Source organism: Myodes glareolus, chromosome 9, assembly GCF_982192425.1.
Source record: "Myodes glareolus chromosome 9, mMyoGla1.1, whole genome shotgun sequence".
NCBI classification, from domain to species: Eukaryota; Metazoa; Chordata; class Mammalia; order Rodentia; family Cricetidae; genus Myodes; species Myodes glareolus.
The window spans coordinates 46,235,846-46,256,349 of NC_142034.1; the positions used below are offsets into that span (position 1 = coordinate 46,235,846).

Here is a 20,504-nt window from a genome sequence, read left to right on the forward strand (position 1 = left end):
CACATATACAGAAGGACCTCCCACATCAAATCGTGGTACAATCCACAGACCCAGAGAGGTTAAATAACAAGGGGAGCTCAAGGTGGGGGACACGTGAATCTCCCAATGAAGAGGAAATAGAATAGATATCTAGGGCAGACTGGGGATTAGGTAGGGATGGGAACAGGAATCAGGTGAGGGTAGGATAGAGAGAGTACTGAGAAAGACAACTGGAATGGGGGGGGCATTTCAGGGCAAGAGAGAAACCCAGTATAATGAAAACGATGAGGGTGACCCTAGTTAAGACGAATGGGCAATACAGAGGCTGAACTGGCCATTTTCTGTAACCAGGCAAGGCTTCCAGTGGAGAGATTGGGACACCAATCCAGCCACAAAACTTTCAGCCTACAACTTGTCCTGTCTGCAAGATGTGCTGGGGTAAAGGTGGGACACTTGTGGGAGTGACCGAGGTCCAGCTTGAGACCCATGCCATGAGAGGGAGCCCTTCTCTGACACCACTAAGAGGCCAGGAACCAGAGGCTGGATAGCCCAGAGACCTGGGATAAAACCAAATAAGTCAATGAAATTATTCCTAATGATCCTTTGCTATACTTGTAGACAGCAGCTTAGCATAATTGTCATCAGTGAGGCTTCATCCAGCAACTGATGGGAGCAGATGAAAAGACCCATAGCAAAACATTAGGTGGAGCTGGGGAATCCTGCAGAAGCAGAGGAGGAAGGAGAGGGGTCAAGGGCACCACAAGAAAACACACAGAATCAACTATCCAGGGCCCATATGGCCTAAAAGCGATTGAACCAACAATCAGGGAGCTTGCATGGGTCTGACCTAAGCCCTTTGCATATATATTATGGTTGGGTAGCTTGGTTTTCTTGTGGGACTCCTAACAGTGGGAGTCAGGGGCTGTATCTGACTCTTTTGCCTGCTTTTAGGATCCTTTTTCTCCTACTAAGTTGCCTTATCCAGCCTTAATATTAAGGAATGTGCCCAGTTTTATTGCACCTTGATATGCCATGTTTGGTTTATATCCCTGGGAGGCCTGTCCTTTTGTGAAGGGAAATGAAGGAGGAATGGATCTGGAGGAGAGGGAAGGTGGCAGGGAGGGACAGGGAGCAGAGAAGGGAGGGAAAGCTAGGTCACAGTATAACATATGAGAGATAGATACATACATACATAAATAAATAAGTCTTTGTTTTCTCCTATCCAACCATTATGCTTCTGTAAGAGCAGATTATTCTGTGTATATAGGGAAATAACTGTGGTTACTGACACAGTAGTCTTGAATCTGAGCCAGGGTGTCTCAGGCAGTGCTCCTCGGTGTGATGTGGCACAACACGGTGCACATGTTCCATGTCATATGATGCAAATGGGCAAAGGCTGCTGGAAACATCTCAGTCATTTTGATTTTTAGCTAACTGTTGGTCGTTGCACATCCAGAAACATTTAATAATGAAATTTTATGTGACTCCCCCCACTAGATTTGGAGGTTGTGACTTATACTGAAAAGGCTAAAAGTTGAAAACTGCTTAGAAGTAAGGGAAGTAAAGATGAACAAGGAAAATGAGAAAGAATTATGGTATGGTAGGAGGAGAACCAGGGGAGAGTGGAGAGTGGAGTCCTAAAAACCACACGAAGAAAAGCTTATCAATAAGTGAACCTTATGCTGGAGAGGTGGCTCAGTGGTGAAGGGTGCATCCTGCTCTCGCCAAGGACAAGAGTTCAATTCCCAGCACCCACATCCGATGGCTCACAATCACCTGTAACTCCAGCTTCAGGGGATCTGATGCCTGTGGCCTCTGAAGGCCCCTTCACTCGTAGGTACATACCCACACGTAGATATACATAATTAAAAATAAAAATAAATATTAAAAAAAAGAGAGAAATGCCCGGTGTGGTGACACACGTCTTTAATTCCAGCCCTGGAAAGGCAGAGGTAGGTGGATCTTCATGAATTCAAGGCCAGCCTGGTCTACATAGTAAGTCCCAACCAAAGTAACACAGGGAGACCCTGTCTCAAAAAAAGGGGGGGGGGGTGTTCAACAAATAAAAGGTTGCTGAATAGCCAAACAGTAGGTGAGGATGACCAGTATTTGACCAATAAACTTGAAGATGACTCACTTAGACCTTGACAGCAACAGTGCTAGTAAAGTAGTAGGCCCATGACCTTACTGAAGAATATGCTTTACTGCACCTATTTTCCATAGGTTTTACACTTTTTTGAATGTTTTACAATCCCTTTTGTTGTTGTTTAGTGTGATAGTATCTCACCCAGGCTGGCTCAGAACTCACTATGTAGCCAAGACTAATGTTAAATTTATGGTCCTCCCATCTCCATCCCCCAAGTGCTAAGATTCCAGGCATGTACCATTGCAGCAGGCCCATGGTACACATTTTTAATATGAGGAACACTATGAACACACAGCTTAGCCAGGCATAGTGAAACTTGTTTTTAATCCTTATACATGGGAGGCAGGGACAGGTGATCTCTGTGAGTCCAAGGTCAGCCTGGTCTACATAGGGAGTTCTAGGCCAGCCAGGGCTACACAGAGAGACTCTGTCTCAAAAGAAAACAGACAAGAAAAACACTAAACATACAGCTTTTTCAGATATAAAAAATTATGTATTAAAATAATCTTACTCAAATTTCCCTTCTGGGATATTGTTCTTCAATGGCCCCGAATGTGTACAATGTCAATATCCTTAAAGCCAGAACTCACCTAAGCTTCCCTTCTTTCCTCTCTTTAGCCCACCCCAAAAGGTCCAATTACTGCTTCCTAACGAGATCACTTTCTCTTTCTCAGGAAAGCTATGTTTTACGCAAAATGATGGTTACAGGGTATCTTGGCCTAACAGAAGTCCATACAGAACCCCCAACCATCTCGAGGAAGTCGTGCATCTTCAGGTATAAGCCACACCTGGCTCGTCTGACAGGCATGATCGCGGATCAGCCTTTATTAGCACACCTGTCCTAATAGCCCGTTTATTATTTTTAAACTCACCAAACAACACTTATTTTGTCCGCAGTTCTATGAAGATTAGAATACATGTGTTCTTCTCATCACTAGCGCAAACAGGAGAGGCAGCACGTCGAAAAGAGCTGCTGCGTCTGCCTCACTGGAGGAGGTGGCTACTACATTTCCATAAAAAAAAAAAAAACTCTCAGTCCCTCACTGAAGCAGGCCTTGCAGCCATCCTGCCCAGCTCCCCAGCATGCCTCTGGCCACTGCTGCAGCTTCCCTGCCGTGAAACTTTCTCTAAGGAAGGGCCCTCAAGTGATTAGAGCCCCTTAGGAGTTACCCAAGATTTCCCGGAACTCTCCATACGCCTAGATGACAGCCAATGACAGACTAGCGCTAGGATACACGCACACGCACACGCACGCACGCACACCTCGGAATAAGACTTGGACTTTGGTATAGTGGACATCTCCTCCTTGGGGCTAGACTGAACAGACTGGATCTGCATTTCCTTAGCTTTTCCCAATCTGCCCAACCCAGCTTCCTCAATCCCCTGGTTTCTCCAGCAAGCACTGCTTTTAGGGAGCCTTCCAGCATTCACCTAACACCTTTTAGACTTTCAGTACATTAAAAAAAAAAAAAAACCAAACAAACAAATCACCATCAGATAACTGCAGCTACCCTGTGTTACACAGTGACGCAGTCTCATGATGCAGAACAACCTGGGGCTGCTACCTTAGGTGAGATTGTTGAAAAGTTTCTGCACCCTATAAACCTCTCCGCAGACACAATAATCAAAATCAGACCAAATCAAACTGAATTAGAAAAAGCCTGGGTTTAATGGATACCAATGCTCCCTGGTGGCCTTCCAGCCCGCCAGAGAGGAGATGAGGAAGGAAGACTGGAAAAACCACACGTTTGCTCTCTGGGGGAGGGGCAGTTTAAATGCCCTGTGGGAGTGGTCTTGAGCATCTCTGGGGAGAGGGTCATCATTGATGGGGCTTTCTCGGAGGTGGAGTCTGGACTGAGGCAACTCCCAGGGGAGGGGGCTTAGGATGAAACTTTCCATCCAAACATACCGGATTTTTTGGATATATGGATGCCAGGGGCTAAGGTGAAGTGTTCACCCAAACACTTGTCAAGGAAGGCTCTCTGCTGAATGGTTGTTCATGAAGAGAAACATCCAACTGAGCTGAGCCAAGGGACAGTCATGTGAAGTTGATGGGTGCAGCACTCCAGACAGATGAAAGAGCAATGGTGGATGCATTGGGGAGGAAGGCATAAGAGAGAAATTCAGTCTAGTGGTGGAATGCTGTGAGCAGGCCGGCGTGTAATAGACCTGTACATATTTGGTTTGTTTTCAGAGATTTCCTCTTTAAGTGCATAGACACTTCAGAAGTTATTTTGGCTTCTACCAGTGGAGAAACCCACATTGCAATTCCACTTCGTGAAAGAACAAGAGAAGCTATGGGAGTCCTCGATGTTAACATTGGTCAGACTAGAATGCTGGTGTATCAAGAGTATAAAGATCTGCAGAAAATGACGAAGATGATCCAAAACGCCTCCGATGAAATACTGGGCGAATTCTCTGGAGAAATCATGAAGAATGAGGTCATAGGTATTGTGGCTATGCTAACAGTCTGGATGTGTGACTTGCTGGGAGGGAATCACAGACTGAGGTGAAGGTCGTAGTTTCCAAAGTTAATCATTCCACTATATAGATCTTTCCATGTGAAAAGATGCCCTTGTGCAGCCTTCCCTGGTGGGAATACACCATCCTCTCAGGACCTTACACTTAGACGGTGAGATGCCCCATTTGCTGTGAAACATATAAAATAGGCACTCTCCTTGCCTTTGCCATAATCTTAGGAGGGCAATAGTCATAGCCCATTTCACAGGTGAGGAAGGTGAGGTTCAGTAAAATTAAACAACAGATGGTAAAACTGGACTCAAACTTGGTTTTGGCTTAATTTGAATATCTTGCTTTACTGATTAAAGAGCTAAAACCTTTCCAAGGTTCAATAACAAGCCAAGACCAGTCCCCGAGATCTCGTGACTCTATGTACCCTAGGCTACTCTTAGCACAACATCATCTTAGAGAGTGGCTGAGGAGAAGGCTTGCTAGAATGAATTGAATAGATTTAGTCACAGTGTGTGGGATTAAAGTGAATCGATTTGTAGCTGTTATATAGAGTGTGATACAAGAAAGAAGGCCACGTGTGGCGACACCAGCCTCTGATCCCAGCTACTTGAGAGGCTAATGCAGGAGGACCCCTTAAGATGAGAAAGAAAATAAAGGAGGGAAAGGGGAAAAGAAAAACAAAAACGCATGTCCTGTAAGTGTTCAGTGTGTGCAGATCCTGAGACCTAACAGCTTCTGTCTGAAACCCTGGGATTAACCCAGAGACAAAGCAGGCTCTCTACCACTAAGTTATGCCCCTAGTCTTATTTTTAATTTTTATTTTGAGACAAGGTTTCACTACATCTTCCAAGCCAGCCTTGAACTTGAAGTTTATGGAAGACCTTAAATTCAAAATCCCCCAGCCTCAGCCTTCCACATAGTTGGGATTATAGGTCTGTGGTATCAGGACCAACAAAAATAAGAATTCTATTCCTTTAATTCCTGTGTCTCACCAAAGAAGTAGGGATTGGCCCTAGTCCCACAAAAGAATATATGTGTGTATGTATGTATGTATGTATGTTACATACATGTTCAAAGGATAATATAATTATTATTGAAGAAAGTCTTCAAACTAAACCCTAACTATAAAACTCAGATTTTTAAAGGTTTTTTTTCAGTTTTTAATTTCATCAGATACAATTCTATTTCGTTTTTTATTTCATGATTAGGGAAACTAAAGGTGCTTAAAATCATGGAACATGGTTCTCTTTTGCCTTAAAATATAGTTTATACTATTTTATAATTTATATTATACTATACTCAGAATCCTGTGAAAGAATAGTATATGCAATTAGAACGTGTGTAATTGCAGAGATGGAGAAGACGGGAGAAGTCACGCGGGCAGGAATTCTCTTCTTCCGCACCATGCTGCAGGAGCTTCGGGAATGCCTCCAGCTCCTCACTTCCATGGACTTTGTGTCATTGCTGCTCTATGAGCACAGACCTCACACGGACTCGACATCCTTGCATGACTTCGAGTCCCAGGATATGGAAGCCAACGTGGTCCTTGTGCACGACATTCTGAAAGGAGTGATCTTGTTTTCTCAGCAGGACATAGAATCTTCCAAGGACTTGGAAGAGTGGGAAAAGTGGAAGTTTGTGAGTTGGGGTATCTTTTTGTGAGTTTTGGAGCTTTTTTTTTTGTCTACAAATTATAATAGCACAACTCACAGGTATACAAGATGAAGGAACCTTTTCATAGTAAAGACATCCTCTAGCCCACCTCTGTATTCCCAGACGACACAACTGACATCTCTAAGCCTGTGTTTTGTATCCTTTCTCACAAGCCCTCTCCCCAGACTATACACCCCAAACCTAATTTGTTCTGCCAGTTGAGAATGCCCCTGTGCAGAGTTGTGTAAGCTGGTGAGCTGGGCCCTGTGTTTCTACTGGGTGATGATGGAACTTTTCTTCCGTTCTTTGTTCGCAGTACATTAACAAGTGCTTAGTTGAAGATCTCTGTGTGTTTGATCCCACTGCTAGCAATGTGAAAGTTAATGTGCAGCTTGTTCTGAACTACACCCAAGGTAAGGGTCTGCCTAGTAACTTAAATGTGTACCAATAGAACAAAAACTGTGAGAGATTCCACCAGAGCGAAACAGATGGTTCTGCAAGTGAGTTTACACGAAATAAAAATGTTCATGAGTTTTCTAAAAAGAAGAATACAATCAGCAATTTGCTCAATCCCCTAAAGTGTCTGTGCTACACGTTAAGAATTTAAAGGTGCCATACCTACACACAGTAAATAAATAAATAAAATGTAATTATTTAAAAAAAGAATTTAAAGGTGAGCCGGGCAGTAGTGGCACATGCCTTTAATCCCAGCACTCGGGAGGCAGAGACAGGCAGATCTCGGAGTTCCAGTCCAGCCTGGTCTACAGAGCGAGTTCCATATGTGCTCCTTACTCAAAATGTACTCATTACGTGACTACACTACTCAAAATTTGTTAATATCTCACTACTAAGGAAGCTGAGTCAGGAGAATCACTTCAGTCCAGACATTCAGGGCAGCCAGACACTACAAGACCTTCATCTCAAAGCAAGCAAAGGGGAGCTGCAGTGAGGATTGGAATATTAGGCAAGAAGTCTTCTATTTTTAGCTCCAATAAGGAGCAAATACATTTTAAAGGGCACTAGTGTACAGAAGCTGGTAATGCGAGCCTTTCAGCGAAGAATCAGCAAGACTGCAGAGCGAGAAGGAGGCTCTTGGGTTGGAGGTAACTAGAAACCTGCCCCAGAGAATCAACTACGCCTAAAAGCAAAGGTACAAATACAAGGGCACATTCCTGCACCGGTGTGGATTCCTCCACCAGATGCCTCAGGCTGTGCATGCAAGAGAACTAAGGAAAGAATGCATTTTCCTCCTTGCAAGTGATTAGAAAAACTAATCACTGATTAGATGAAAGGCAGAAGCAGAAAGCTCCGCAGGTTCAAGGCCAGTCTGGTCTACTGCCAGCCAGTCAATACTGCACAGGGTCTCCAAAACAAAACAAACAAAAATCACCCCTAATCGTCAACAGAGAAAAGGCTCTGTGAAGTCTCTCCAAAAAGAAAAAACTGGTAGTGGGGGTGGGGTAGGAGAACCGAGCCTGGAGCTAGATACAGACTTCTCTGGACTCCCAATCAGTTCCTCTCCTTCTCCTCTCCTTCTTCTCTCTGATTCTACCAAGTCATACACTTCCAGTCTTCTGTAATAGTTTTGGTTGAGAGGCACAGATCTGAGAGACCCCTGGGACAAGGGAGAGACGAGGGCAAGGTCAGGGAGGACAACCGCAGACCTCAGACTGTGTGCACAGGGGTGGCAGAGCACCGAACTGGGTGGATGGATGTCAGAGATGTTGCTAGGGAAGTGAGGTGCTCCTAGGAGTTTGAGTGTGCTTGGAAATAGCAGAGGGCATGAGACTCAGGAAGAATTAATGTGTACCTTGAGTAATGTGAGTCTGGCATAGAACTCCTCTTTGGGATGACTCCAAACTCATTCCTGGGTGCCTCTTCACGGGTGTCACAGGCCTGATCTAAAGTTCTACAGCAATAACAAACCTGAGTACTGTCCACTGCTGTGTGCGCGCATGCGCACGTGTGTGTGTGTGTGTGTGTGTGTGTGTGTGTGTGTGAGAGAGAGAGAGAGAGAGAGAGAGAGAGAGAGAGAGAGAGAGAGACTAAATATTGAACATGCTAGGCAAGCACTCTACCTCTAAACTACACCCCTTCTCCTCTTTACTTTTTGTTTTGAGACAGTCTCACTAAGTTGCCTAGACTGTTCTTGAACTCCATGGCCCAGGCAGACCCTGAACTTGTGATCCTCCTGCCTTGGGTCTTCTGAAGGGCTAGGATTACAACCCATCCACTGTATACTTTTATGTACTTATTCTATATTTGAGGACTTAAAGTCCAGAGAAGTCTGCATCTGTGTCACCAGGATGCCTAGCTGCAACCTCAGTCCCCCTGTCTCCAGTCTCTGGTTCCTCCTTTTGGAGAGAATGAACACCCTCCATGAACTGCAGCACCACCTCCCGTATGGGATCAATTTGTCTAATTGGTATTCTCCTCTTTGGTCTCCACCAACCTGACACCTCCCTCAACCTAGACGCCGACCTTGCTGCCAGGTTCCTTGTGGTCCTGAGTAATGTTCCCCTTCTTAGACAAAAGCATAGGCTAGCAATCTTCAGTCCAGTCCCTCTGTCGTAAGGAATAAGGATAAAGAGCGGGTCTTGCCGTTGTACCTTGCAGCTGCACCCTTAAGAAGCCCATCCTCCACCCAGGGAGAGGCAAAAGGCTCTTTGTGTGGCGTGGCACCGATGCCTCAAAGGCATCTCGTCAGGCTCTGCCTCAGATTTGCCTGTTAGAGCCACCTGCTAGTGCCGGCTCTGCTCAGAACACATGCAAATTTTCACCCCTTGCCCCGACTTTGAACTCGCCTGTCCTCTCTCAACCTCCTTGACCATGAAAGGACTGCCCAGGGCGTTTTGCTTTCCAATAGTGCCCTCGGGTGGCAGGAATCAGAACTTCAAGTAACAGAATGGGACGCAATCAAAACCCAACAATTGACAGGCTTCCCTTTCATGCAATCAGCAACCCCTTCGTGTTATTAGTCTCTATAGCAATCCACAAAGTTCATAGGTCACTGGATAGCAATCTTCTCTCATTTAGATGAAGTTATATCAAGAAAGTCTAAGCTTCGTGTTTAAGGGAAGGGGAAGTGTTCTTTGGGCATGTCTTCCTGTTTGAGTCAGGAGAGGACCCTTTTGATAGGGCCAACTGTTAACCAAAAATTTGTGTGGCCTTCTTGTAAATTTGAGGAAAGCTCCTGTTCAGGAAGCTCACTCAGCCTGAGATGGCACCAGCGGTTTCTGCAGGTTCTGCCTGGGAGTGGGGCTGCTAGGCAGGGCGTGGAGCCTTGGGTGTGGTTGATAGACCCAGTGACATCCCATTGGAGAAAACATTTTCTCTTTTCTGTAAGGTGTCGTTTGCAAGTAGCTTCTTGGCTAGGGGTGGGACTTTGTGTCCGTGTTAGAATTTTGTCTAGCTTGAACCTCGGTCTGTGTGTGCTGTTACAGTCTCTGTGAGTTCATCTGTGTATCAGCTCTGTCATGTCTGAAAGACCTTTCCAGAGGAGGGCACCAGATCTCACTGTAGATGCTTGTGAGCCACCATGTAGGTACTGGGAATTGAACTCGGGACCTCTGGAAGAGCAGCCAGTGCTCTTAACCTCTCAGCCACCTCTCCAGCCCAAGGCAGAGGAATCTTAAGCCAAGGTCACCCTCAGTAATATAACAAGTTCAAGCCAGCCTAGAGTATATGAACTCCTGTCTACAAAAGAAAGAAAGGAAGGAAGGAAGGAAGGAAGGAAGGAAGGAAGGAAGGAAGGAAGGAAGGAAAAAGAAAAAAGAAAAAGGAAAGGAGAAAAGAAAAATAAACATAAATCGCACATCACACCCTTCAGGAATACACAGGTCAGTGTTTGGCGAATACAGCAAATTGTGCCATCGTCACCACTACCTCGTTCGATGACATTTTCACACAGAGCTGTAGCCCCGTTAGCATGCCTCCCTCTCTAGCCCCGGCAACTGCTGATCTGCTTTCTGTCTGTGCATGCCCATCTCCAGACTTTGATAGAAATGGGATTAGATAATAGGTGACCTTTTGTGTCTGGTTTCTTTCACTCACTGTAGTGTTTTCAGGACTCCTTACATTTTAGTGTTTATTAGTTGTTTGTCTCTTTCTTATGACTGAATTATCTATATATTGATAAGCTGTATTTCATTTATCCAATTATCAGTTCATGAACCTCTGGGATTTTTGTTTTTGGCTCTTGGAATTGTGTTGCCAAGAACATTTGTTTACAGTTTGGGGTTTTTTTTATTTTTTTGAATGTGTATATTCTGTTCTCCTGGTCAGAGACCTTAGTTAAGAGTGAAATCGCTCAGGCATATGATAGCTCTCTGTTTCGCTTCTGTGGAAATGTCTCCATAGCCTTTTAACTTCCAAGGTAGCTATTGAGGTGTTGGAAGCCTTTCTTGTTTCTGATCCTGCAAACGTTACCTTTGTTTTGCTTCTCCCCAGAAGCTCTAGAATCATCCCTTTATCCCCAAGGTTGTGAAATTTCATAATGATGAGCCTTGCTGTGGCTGTCTTCACCCAATGTTCTGGGTGTTTGCTGGGCCATTTCAATTGTGAAATCCAGGTCCTCGCCTCCTAGATGCCTACATAGCATCGAGGTTGCCACTGCAGCTGTGCAAATTGTGCACTGCACAGAGGTGCCCCACTGAGGAGGTAAATGGCAGCTAGATCTAACCTGGATTCCACTCACTGAGCTGTGTGCCTTCGCTTGAAGTTGCATCTGCTTGGAAGGAGCAGGCATCTTTTTCTTGGCATGCCTTTTCTCTGCTCAGCAGGCTGCAGGCCAGTGCACCTAGCCAGGACAGGTGACCTGGAGGCTGATGGTGACTCTCCTCTCCCTTTCCTATCATCCTTCTTTGTAACACATTTTCCAGACATTGCTTGTCCTAGACTCAGTCTTCAAAATCCTAGTTTTAGTGGCTGGAGTATAGCTCTGCAGATCTCTTATTAGTGTGCATGAAGCTAACGCGCTAACAAATGTCTTGTTTTCCATCCTATTTTCCATCTTTTTACCTTTTTACTTTACATGCTGATAAATTCAGTGTGCTCTGCTAATTCTGATGACTGGGGGAGGGGTATGTGTGTTTGATGTCTGAGAGCACCTGCATTGCTATTCTCTAAACCTTTGCTCTCTTCAGCCTCTTGTTGACATTTTGCTTAGGTCTCCGAGGGCACTGGTAATTGCATCTTGAAGTTTTCTTCTTCCTGGAGTTTCTCCTCTTTCTTTCTCTTTTGGTGTTTGAATCTCTGTGTCTCAGATTAAATGATTCCTGTATGAATGAAGTGATTCCGGTTTCTGTGCATCTCTACGCTCTTCATCTTGAGCTGTCAGCTTCCTGTGTGACAAGATTCTTCGTTACTGTCTGGAGAGGAAGCAGCTTATTTTCCCAAACCCTAAAGCCTAATGGGGAGGTCTACAGGGCCTCCGTATTTAGAATACATCTTAGTATCCTCCCCATTTTCATCAGCGAACTGCCACTCAGCTTGTTCTAATGCCGCACTCTGAAACTCTCTGTGTTATCCTGAGATATTTCTAGAAGTGGGAGAAGTCCCCCTGAGCTGTACTATGAGGTGGATTCCTAAGAACTCTCTTTCCTAAACAGCATCTAGACACCAGGTGAGTCCTGAGAGGCTTCTGGGATATAAATAAGTTAGATCTAGGCATGCTAAAATAGGTATGCAGAGTAAGGCAATTGTGTGCATTTGAGGGAGACAGGAAGGAAGCATGGGGCAGAATTTTGTTTTCTCTTAGGTGGTGCTGTGGCTCCCACCTAAGGGCTTGTTGAACAAAGCAGTGCAGATGTAAACAGTCAGACAGACCTCGTCAGAAGGTGGAATTTAAGTGAGGAAATCAGCTATATAGATAACTTCTAAAGAGTGTGCTTCAGGCAGGGCAAAGAGTCCATGCAAAGGCCATAGAATGGAGGAGTATGCAGTGGGTTGAAATAGTCTGGAGGACTCTGTGTCAGGAGCAGAGTAAGAGAATTAGAGATGCGTATAAGGTGAGGTGATGGGTTGGGGAGTGGACTCAACCAATCACAGCATCATAATATAATATGAGTAAAAATTAAGCAGGACATGGCTTATCCTTTGAAAGAGTCACTTTGATGGCCAGGATAGTGAGTGGCTCATACTTCTAGCACTCAAAGGCTAAGGTAGAAGGATTAAGAGTTCAAAAGTCAACCTGAGTTACATGGGAAGACTCTATTTTAAAAATAAATAAATAAATAAAATAAGTAAATATAAGGATGCCCATTTTTAATTCCAGATTTTGGAAGGCAGTCAGGCAGACCTACGTGAGTTCAAGGCCAACCTGGTCTATATATACAGTGAGCTCCAGGCTACCCAAGACCTAGTTAGAGCCTACTAAAAGAAAGAAAGAAATGGGGAAGGGAGGAGGGAGGGAGGAAATAACATTCTGCTTTTGTGATGAAAGACTTTTGGAGGTGGGAGGCGCCACTGTCAAAGAGAACAATCAGAGGAGCTGCTGCAGGGATTCAAACGGGAGTGGACCCGACAGCGACAGTGACAAGTGGTCAGAGGTATACATGGTACAGACTCTGTTAGAACCAAAATGAGCTCCACAGTTTGGGTGTGAAATGTGAAGAAAGCACCAGCCAAGGTTGACCATGGTTTAGAAGATACAGGAGCCATTGGTGAAATCAGAGAGCACTATAGGGAAGAGACTCAGTGGGGAAAGATGAAGAGTTCAAGTTTGGGGGCTGGAAAGGTGGCTTGGATGCTTCAGGGTGCAGAGAGAGTACTGGCTGCTCTTGCAGAGGACTGGAGTTTAGTTCCCAGCACCAACATCGGGTGGCTCACAACCACCTGTAACTCCAGTTCCTAGGGATTCAATGCCCTATTCTGACCTCTGTGGGCTCTCACACGCACATACATGGGCACATGTATGCACACACATAAATAAATAAGATAAATATTTTTAAAGCACTCATGTTTGGCATGCTGAGGTTGGGGCGTCTATTGGGCTGTGAGCAGAAATGTGAGTAGGTAGCTAGAAAAAGAACTTGGATTTTGGAGAGAGCTCTAGGTGGGGATATAAAATTGAGATTTGTTGGCCAATAGATGATGTCTTAGTTAGGGTTTATATTGCCCTGAAGAGACACCATGACCACAGCAACTCTTATAAAGGAAAAACATTTAATTGGGGTGGCTTACATTTTCAGAGGTCTAGTCCATTATCATCATGGTGAGACATGGTGGCATGCAAGTAGACAGGGTGCTGGAGAAGTAGCTGAGTGTCCTACATCTTGACTTGCAGGCAACAAGAAGTGACCTGAGACACTGGACATATCTTGAGCATAGAAAACCTCAAAGCCCACCTCTACAGTGAAATGCTTCCTTAAACAAGGCCATGCCTACTCCAACAAAGCCACATATCCTAATAATGCCACTCCCAGTGAGCTTATGGGGGCCAATTACATTCAAACTACCACATTGCACTGCCTGGCCCCCATAAACTTGTAACAATTATCATAGTGCAAAATGCATTCAGTCCAACTTCAAAAGTCCCCATAGTCTATCAGTCTCAACAATATTTTAAAGTCCAAAATTCAGAGTTTCTTCTGAGAGTCATGCATCTCTTAGCCATAATCCCCTATAAAATACAAATCAAAACAGATCACATACTTCCAACATATAATGGCACAGGATATACATTACCATTCCAAAACATAGGAAAGGGAGCATAATGAGGAAGTACTAGTCTAAAGCAAGACCAAAAAACAGATGGACAAGCTCCAAACTTTGCATCTCCATGTCAATCCTGAGCCCAATCCCCAGGACGCACATGGTAGAAGGAGACAACCAAGTCTTGTAAGGATCAAGCCCTGTCCTCCGGCCTCCACACACATGGTTCCACATGTGCACCCACCTATTTTAAAAATTAAAAGTTGACAGGCAGTGGTGGCGCATGCCTTTGATCCTAGCACTCGGGAGGCAGAGGCAGGAGGATCTCTGTGAGTTTGAGGCCAGCCTGGTCTACAAGAGCTATTTCCGGGACAGGCTCCAAAGTCACAGAGAAACCCTGTCTCAAAAAACCAAACAACAACAACAACAACAGAAAAGTTAACAAGGTGAAGGGGCTGGAGATGAGATGAATGGGGCTCAGCGGTTAGGAGCAGAGGACTTGGGTTCTGCTCTCTTCAAATTGCCAATTATTTTCAGTTTTGTTGACTGCAATACACTTCTTTCTTGGACTGGTTCCACTCCCTGTTAGTAGCTTGCCTCAACAGTATCCCATGACTCTGGCATCTCTAACACCTTGGTGTCTCCAAGGCAATCCAGGCTTCTCCTTCACAGCATCACATTTGAAGCTCTGAGAAATTCAGGACACCCCTGGCACATCCCTGGCCTCAACAGCTTTCCTTAGTCATGGAGGAAGATTCCATAGCCCCTTTCTTCTATCCTTGTCTCTAAAGCCAGAAACATGTAGCCAAAGCTGCCAAGTTGTGCTGCTTGCTGGGCCTGAAACGTGCCCCCTTTTCTTTTTTCTTTTTTTTTTTCTTTTTTTTTTAATATTTATTTATTTGCTTATTATGTATACAGTATTCTTTCTTCAGTCCAGAAGAGGGCACCAGGCCTCATTTCAGATGGTTGTGAGCCTCCATGTGGTTGCTGGGAATTGAACTCAGGACCTTTGGAAGAGCAGGCAATGCTCTTAACCTCTGAGCCATCTCTCCAGCCCACGTGCCCCCTTTTCAATTACATCTTCAGCTTTCTGTTCCCCATGGCTTCTTTCACTGCTTAAACTCAGCTGTCCTGGAACTCAGTCTGTAGACCAGGCTGGCCTTGAATTTAGAGATCTGTTGCCTCTGTCTCCTGAAGGTTGGGATTAAAGATGTGTACCACCACACCTGACTCTAAATTTTTCTTTTAATCCTTTTTTGCAAGTTGGAAACTTGTCTTGGTGGGATCTTGCCCTGAGGTTACCACTCCCTGCATTCTATTTAGTAATCTGTTTATCTCCTTGAACGCAGGAATTGGCTCTATTTCACTTTCTAGTGCCCCCTTTTCTCTTCAAATTGTACATTTTGTATTTTTCCTTGCTCATTATAAATCTGCAGAAGAGTGACTATTAATAGCCACACAACAGAGAAAACACTAGACTATTTCAAGATTTTCTTTGCCAAGGGAATTAATCCAAATCTCTTCACTTTAGCCTCAGGCAGACCCTTCAGACAAAGGCAAAAAGCAGCCACATTCTTCACCAAAATATCGTGAGAATGATCTCTAGTCCACATATTAATATTCTTATCCTCTTGAGCCAGCCCCCCACAGTTCAAAGCATCCTCAGCACCACTGTCTCCCTGTTCCTATTAATAAGGTCCATTAAGCAGCACTTAAAGCATTCCATTGCTTTTCTAACTCAAAGTACCAGAATTCACATTCCTCCAAACAAAAACATGGTCAGGCCTAACACAGCAATACCTCAGTTCCTGGTACCAACCTCTGTCTTAGTTAGGGTTTCTATTGCTGTGAAGAGACATCATAACCACAACAACTCTTATAAAGGATAAACATTTAATGGGGTAGTTTACAGTTCGGTCCATTATCATCACGGTGGGACATGGCAGCATATAGGCAGACATGGTGCTGGAGAAGGAACTGAGAGTCCTACATCTTGACCTGCAGGCAACAGGAAGTAGTCTGAGACACTAGGCGTATCTTGAGCATAGGAGACCTCAAAGCTCCACAGTGATACATTTCCTCCAACAAGGCCACACCTACTCCAGCAAAGCCACACCTTCTAATAGTGTCACTCCCAATGAGCTTATGGCACCAGCTACACTCAAACTGCCACAGATGGTTTACGAAGGGGAAAGTGAAGACAGTTCTTTGAATGTCTTGCCACAAAGGGAGCATGGCCGCAGGTTTGCCTGGGGTATGTCACCAAAAGGCCGGAAGTTATCTCACTGAACCATGAATTTCTGTAAAGATAAATTACACTGACTGAGCCATCTTGGTGTGAGGGGCCTGCACTGCCACCTGAGGCCATGGTGATGTCTGGGACCATAATACCAGCAGAGGCCATGTCTGGGTCCGTGGTCCCTCTGCAGCCAGGGTCTGTTACCACTGAAGGCCTTGTGGGTGTCTGTGATCTGAGCTGCAGGTTAAAACTGTGATGATGTCCATGGGCTATGCTGCCACCTGAGGCCACGTTGACGTCCTTGGCCTGTGGTGCTGCTGAGAGCTATGATGGCGTCCATGGCCCATGCTGCAGCAGAGGGCCATGTTGATATTCATGGTCTGTACCTGCCACTGGAGACCATGCTAGGGTTCATGGCACATGCCGATGCTGGAGACCATGTGGATGTCTGTGGTCTGAGCCGTGGCCATAAGCCATGTGCAACCATTATCCACGCTCCCACAAACAAGCGACTTTCTGCTATGGTATTGATGACTGCAGACTCACAGCTGAGAAAGTTGGACATAAAATTCTTCTGTGAGAACCCCAATTCCCCCTCAAAAAAGTAGCAGCCTACGCGGAAAGCCATCTAAAAACTCTTAAATTAAAATTGTGATAAGGATGCTAAAGTGTAGCTCTCCACAACTGATGGCTTCTGGCAGGGGTGGGGTGGTGGGAAGGACTGTTTTCTTTAAGGGGCTGACCACCGGTAGTTAACCATGGTCCGGTGGGTATACGGGCAACACAAACTGAACTTGTTTGTTTTTTCTTCTTTTTTGAGGGGGAAGGTCACAAAGGTGGGGTTGGGTGGACCTGAGAGGACTGGGAAGTGAGTGTGCCGGTTGTTCATGATGTGAAATTTCCAAATAATCAATAAAAATATTATTTAAAAAATTACACTGACCGAAATTCACACATTCGATTTATGGCTGCACTGTGGAAAAGCCTGGAATATGCGCTATTGTGCAGCAATAATGCTCACTGTTTGCTTGTGAAGACTCGTGACTCATCCTGGAACAAGCTTCCACCTCAGCCATAATAAATCAAAACCCGAGATTTCCTCTTGTTCAACACCGCTCGTTTCATGCAAGGCCTGGGAGGTGTCTGCCTCTGGGATGACAGCCAATCAACAACGCATTAAGTGCCCAATTGTCACCACAAAGTTCACCGTGCTGATGTAAGACACCTGCAGCTTGCCTGCACATCCTTCCAGTATGCGTTGTTGGACAGACCTCCGCTTGTTGGGTCCAGCAGTAATGCTAAATGCTAAATTTTAAAAAGACTTAGGGAACGTGAAGCAATAGAAGCAGAGAATTCAAACTAAAGGAGCTGATGGAGAAGGGACACATTCAAGGAATACTGCCGGTCCTGGCTTCATTGTCGTCGAAGGAGCAGTTCAGCTTTTGAACTTGAAGTTAAATACTTCATTCTTTTTGCTTTGCCTGTTTTTTACTAATTGTCTATGCTTCCCGGAGGATTTAACTTAATTAATCCAGTGTTAAAGCAGAGACCCACAAATTGAGGTTTAATTTAAAAACATACTTTTTATAGCCTGATGTTTCCAGCATAATGAATTCCCTGTGTAATTAAAAGTTTGATTAAAATGGGACCTAAAAATACCATAATAAATGCTTTGTGAATACAGCCTTGTACATATTCAAAGTCATACTCTGAAATCCTTAGAGCTTAAATTTAGTTTAAAGATTGCTGTAAGCATTGCTAAGGCAAATCAGAATGCTCATAATTTCATAGATTCATTGAAGAAATAAAAGTAGACTTCTCTTGAGAACCGGCGTGAGGGTCGGTGTGGGGTGTCTGCCAAGCTGTGAAGATCAGGTGCCTGTCTACCGCAAGAGGGCAGTGGCAGCCAATGGTAATGGTAATGGTAGCAGCTGCAGGAGGCTTCCTCAGAGGGCTCAATAGGGGCCCTGTAAATACATCCATCTCTGGAAATGACAGGGAAACAGAAGCTACCTCCCAGACAGGTTCGGAGCTTTTGTCCTGGTAACAATAAAACAGGACAGAAGCAACAGAAGCGTATAAAAGGGAACACGCTCTGCTCTCTCTCCGTCCTCCTGTCCTTGAATCTCCATGGAGACGGTGACTGGTTTGGTGATGGTGGCAGATAGGGGTCTGCACATTGGGATGTTCGCCCAGATCACCAACAACAGCTAAGTCCTCGTCAAGGATTTGGGAAACACAGACCCAAACTGTGGGGAGCTGTCTTATCTCAGAAATTTGTTGGGATGGGTACTAGGAGTATCCTGGGATGAACTTGGCTCTTATTTAATTTAGATTCATAACACTGGAACATTAAGATAATCAGAGTAATCTTTGGAAATCGGTAATATTTCTTTGTAAAGTTTCCAGGAAGTTAATTAGCACAAAGAGGGATCAATGATAACAGATGCGCGCTCAGGGTTTGAAGTTGGTATTTGTATTGGTCTAGAATTACCCATAAAGTGAGATGAATCAGATATTTCTACTGTGTTCTCATGACTAGCAACCGTTCTTGTTTTTATTCATAATTGTCACTAATATTATTGAGCTGTAATCTGGAAAAACTTTTAGGACTTGAAATAAAGAAATTCAATTATTCCTTAATTTAATGTTGTTTCAATTCAACATTTATTGAACACTTACAATTGAATGAGAAAAAACAGTGCTGGCGGGGGAGTGAGGGAGTGTGTGTGTGTGTGTGTGTAAAGAGAACATTAGAAAATTAATTGCAGCCACATGTTTTAAGGTAAGCTTCAAACAAAAATGAAGACTTGTGAATGTTTCCTCATTGCAGGGGCTTCTCTGTCATATATTGTACCTTAGCTTGTAGAGGTGCCTTCAAAACCAAGAAAAAAAACAAGCCTGACTCAGGGAAACTTGCTGCTTGTATTGGTAGGAGACAAGATAATAAAATATATTCTGGGGTCTGTGCAAAAGATGGCTCCATGATTAAAGGTCCCTGTCACCAAGCCAGCAACTTAAAATTGGTCCCTGGGTCACACATGTTGGAAGGAGAGAATGCATACAAGTTTGTTCTCTAGTTTGCATGCACACACACACACACACACACACACACACACACACACACACACACATCAGTAAACAAAATGTAATAAAAATGTCTGTCTTAAAATTCTCGCAGATAATTGAGATTATGGTTAAGATACTCTTGGATAGTGATAATTAACACTCTCTCGCAGTTTTATGTGTGTATATAATGGTTTGTTCAAGTCAAATCAGCAGATCTTCACCTGGGTCCAGGCCCAGTTAGACTAGGAACAGCAGTGATGAGTGAGACTCGACCTGTGGCGGGAGGCACCGGAAAGAGTCAGACTGTGTATACTTTCTCATTGGCCTTCATAATAATCCTGAAGTACTCTTCCTGTTTTACAAAAAGATAGACAGGCTCAGAACAACTAAATCTGCTTAAAAAACACAAAATTCATTGGGATAGAGCCAAAATTAGAACTCAGAGCTGTTCAACCCAAAGGTACTCCTTCCATTAGACCATTCTGTCTAAATGTTAGCATTGGCTCCTGAGAATCTGTAGTAATGGCAGTTAACAGTTTTTAATAGTGGGCAGTAACTACTATATGGATATTTTGTTTGTGATCTAACAAATAAAGCTTGCCTGAAGATCAGAGTGTGGAACTTGCCACTAGTTAGCCATAGAGGCCAGGCAGTGGCGTCACACACCTTTAATCCCAGACTGAACTCTGTGAGTTCAAGGCCACCCTGGGCTGCACAAGATAGATCCAGTCTAAAAGAGAAACTGAGCCTGGTGGTGGTAGTTCACACCTTTATTCCCAGTACTTGGGAGTCACAGGCCTTTAATCCTGGCACTAGGGAGGTGGAGACAGAAAAGGATATGGTTGGGTAGAGAGAGGAATATGAAGTGGGGAAGACAGGTGCTTGCTGTAGGACAATGGTCTTTTATTGTGTCACTTGTATTATTTTTAATAAAATGCTGAATGGCCAGTAGCCAGACAAGAAGTATAGGCAGGGTGACCAGGCAGGAAGTGGAGGCAGGACATTGAGAATGCTGGGAAGAGGGAAGAGCAGTTTGCAGTCATGACTCACAGAAGAAGCAAGATGTGACTGCCTCGCTGAATAAGGTACCGAGCCACGTGGCTAACATAGACAAGAATAATGGGCTAATAAAAGTTATAAGAGTTAATAAGAAGTCTGAGCTACTAGCCCAATCAGTTTATAACTAATGTAGATTTCTGTGTGATTATTTGGGACTAAATGGCTGCAGGACCGGGCAGGACAGAACCCCCCAGTCAACAAGTGCTCAGCCCATTCCGTCTGAGGATTCATGGA

General features: G+C 44.4%; 1 protein-coding gene across 1 annotated transcript in view; it reads left to right on the forward strand.

The window, feature by feature from the left end:
- Positions 1–20,504, forward strand: part of Efcab5 (EF-hand calcium binding domain 5) — a 113,041-nt gene that overhangs the window by 90,546 nt on the left and 1,991 nt on the right. Inside the window, exons 19-22 of the mRNA XM_085695367.2 lie at positions 2,800–2,900; positions 4,320–4,573; positions 5,949–6,235; positions 6,567–6,663. Coding sequence (XP_085551493.2) covers positions 2,800–2,900; positions 4,320–4,573; positions 5,949–6,235; positions 6,567–6,663 — 739 coding nt within the window. The remainder of the gene's footprint in view (positions 1–2,799; positions 2,901–4,319; positions 4,574–5,948; positions 6,236–6,566; positions 6,664–20,504) is intronic.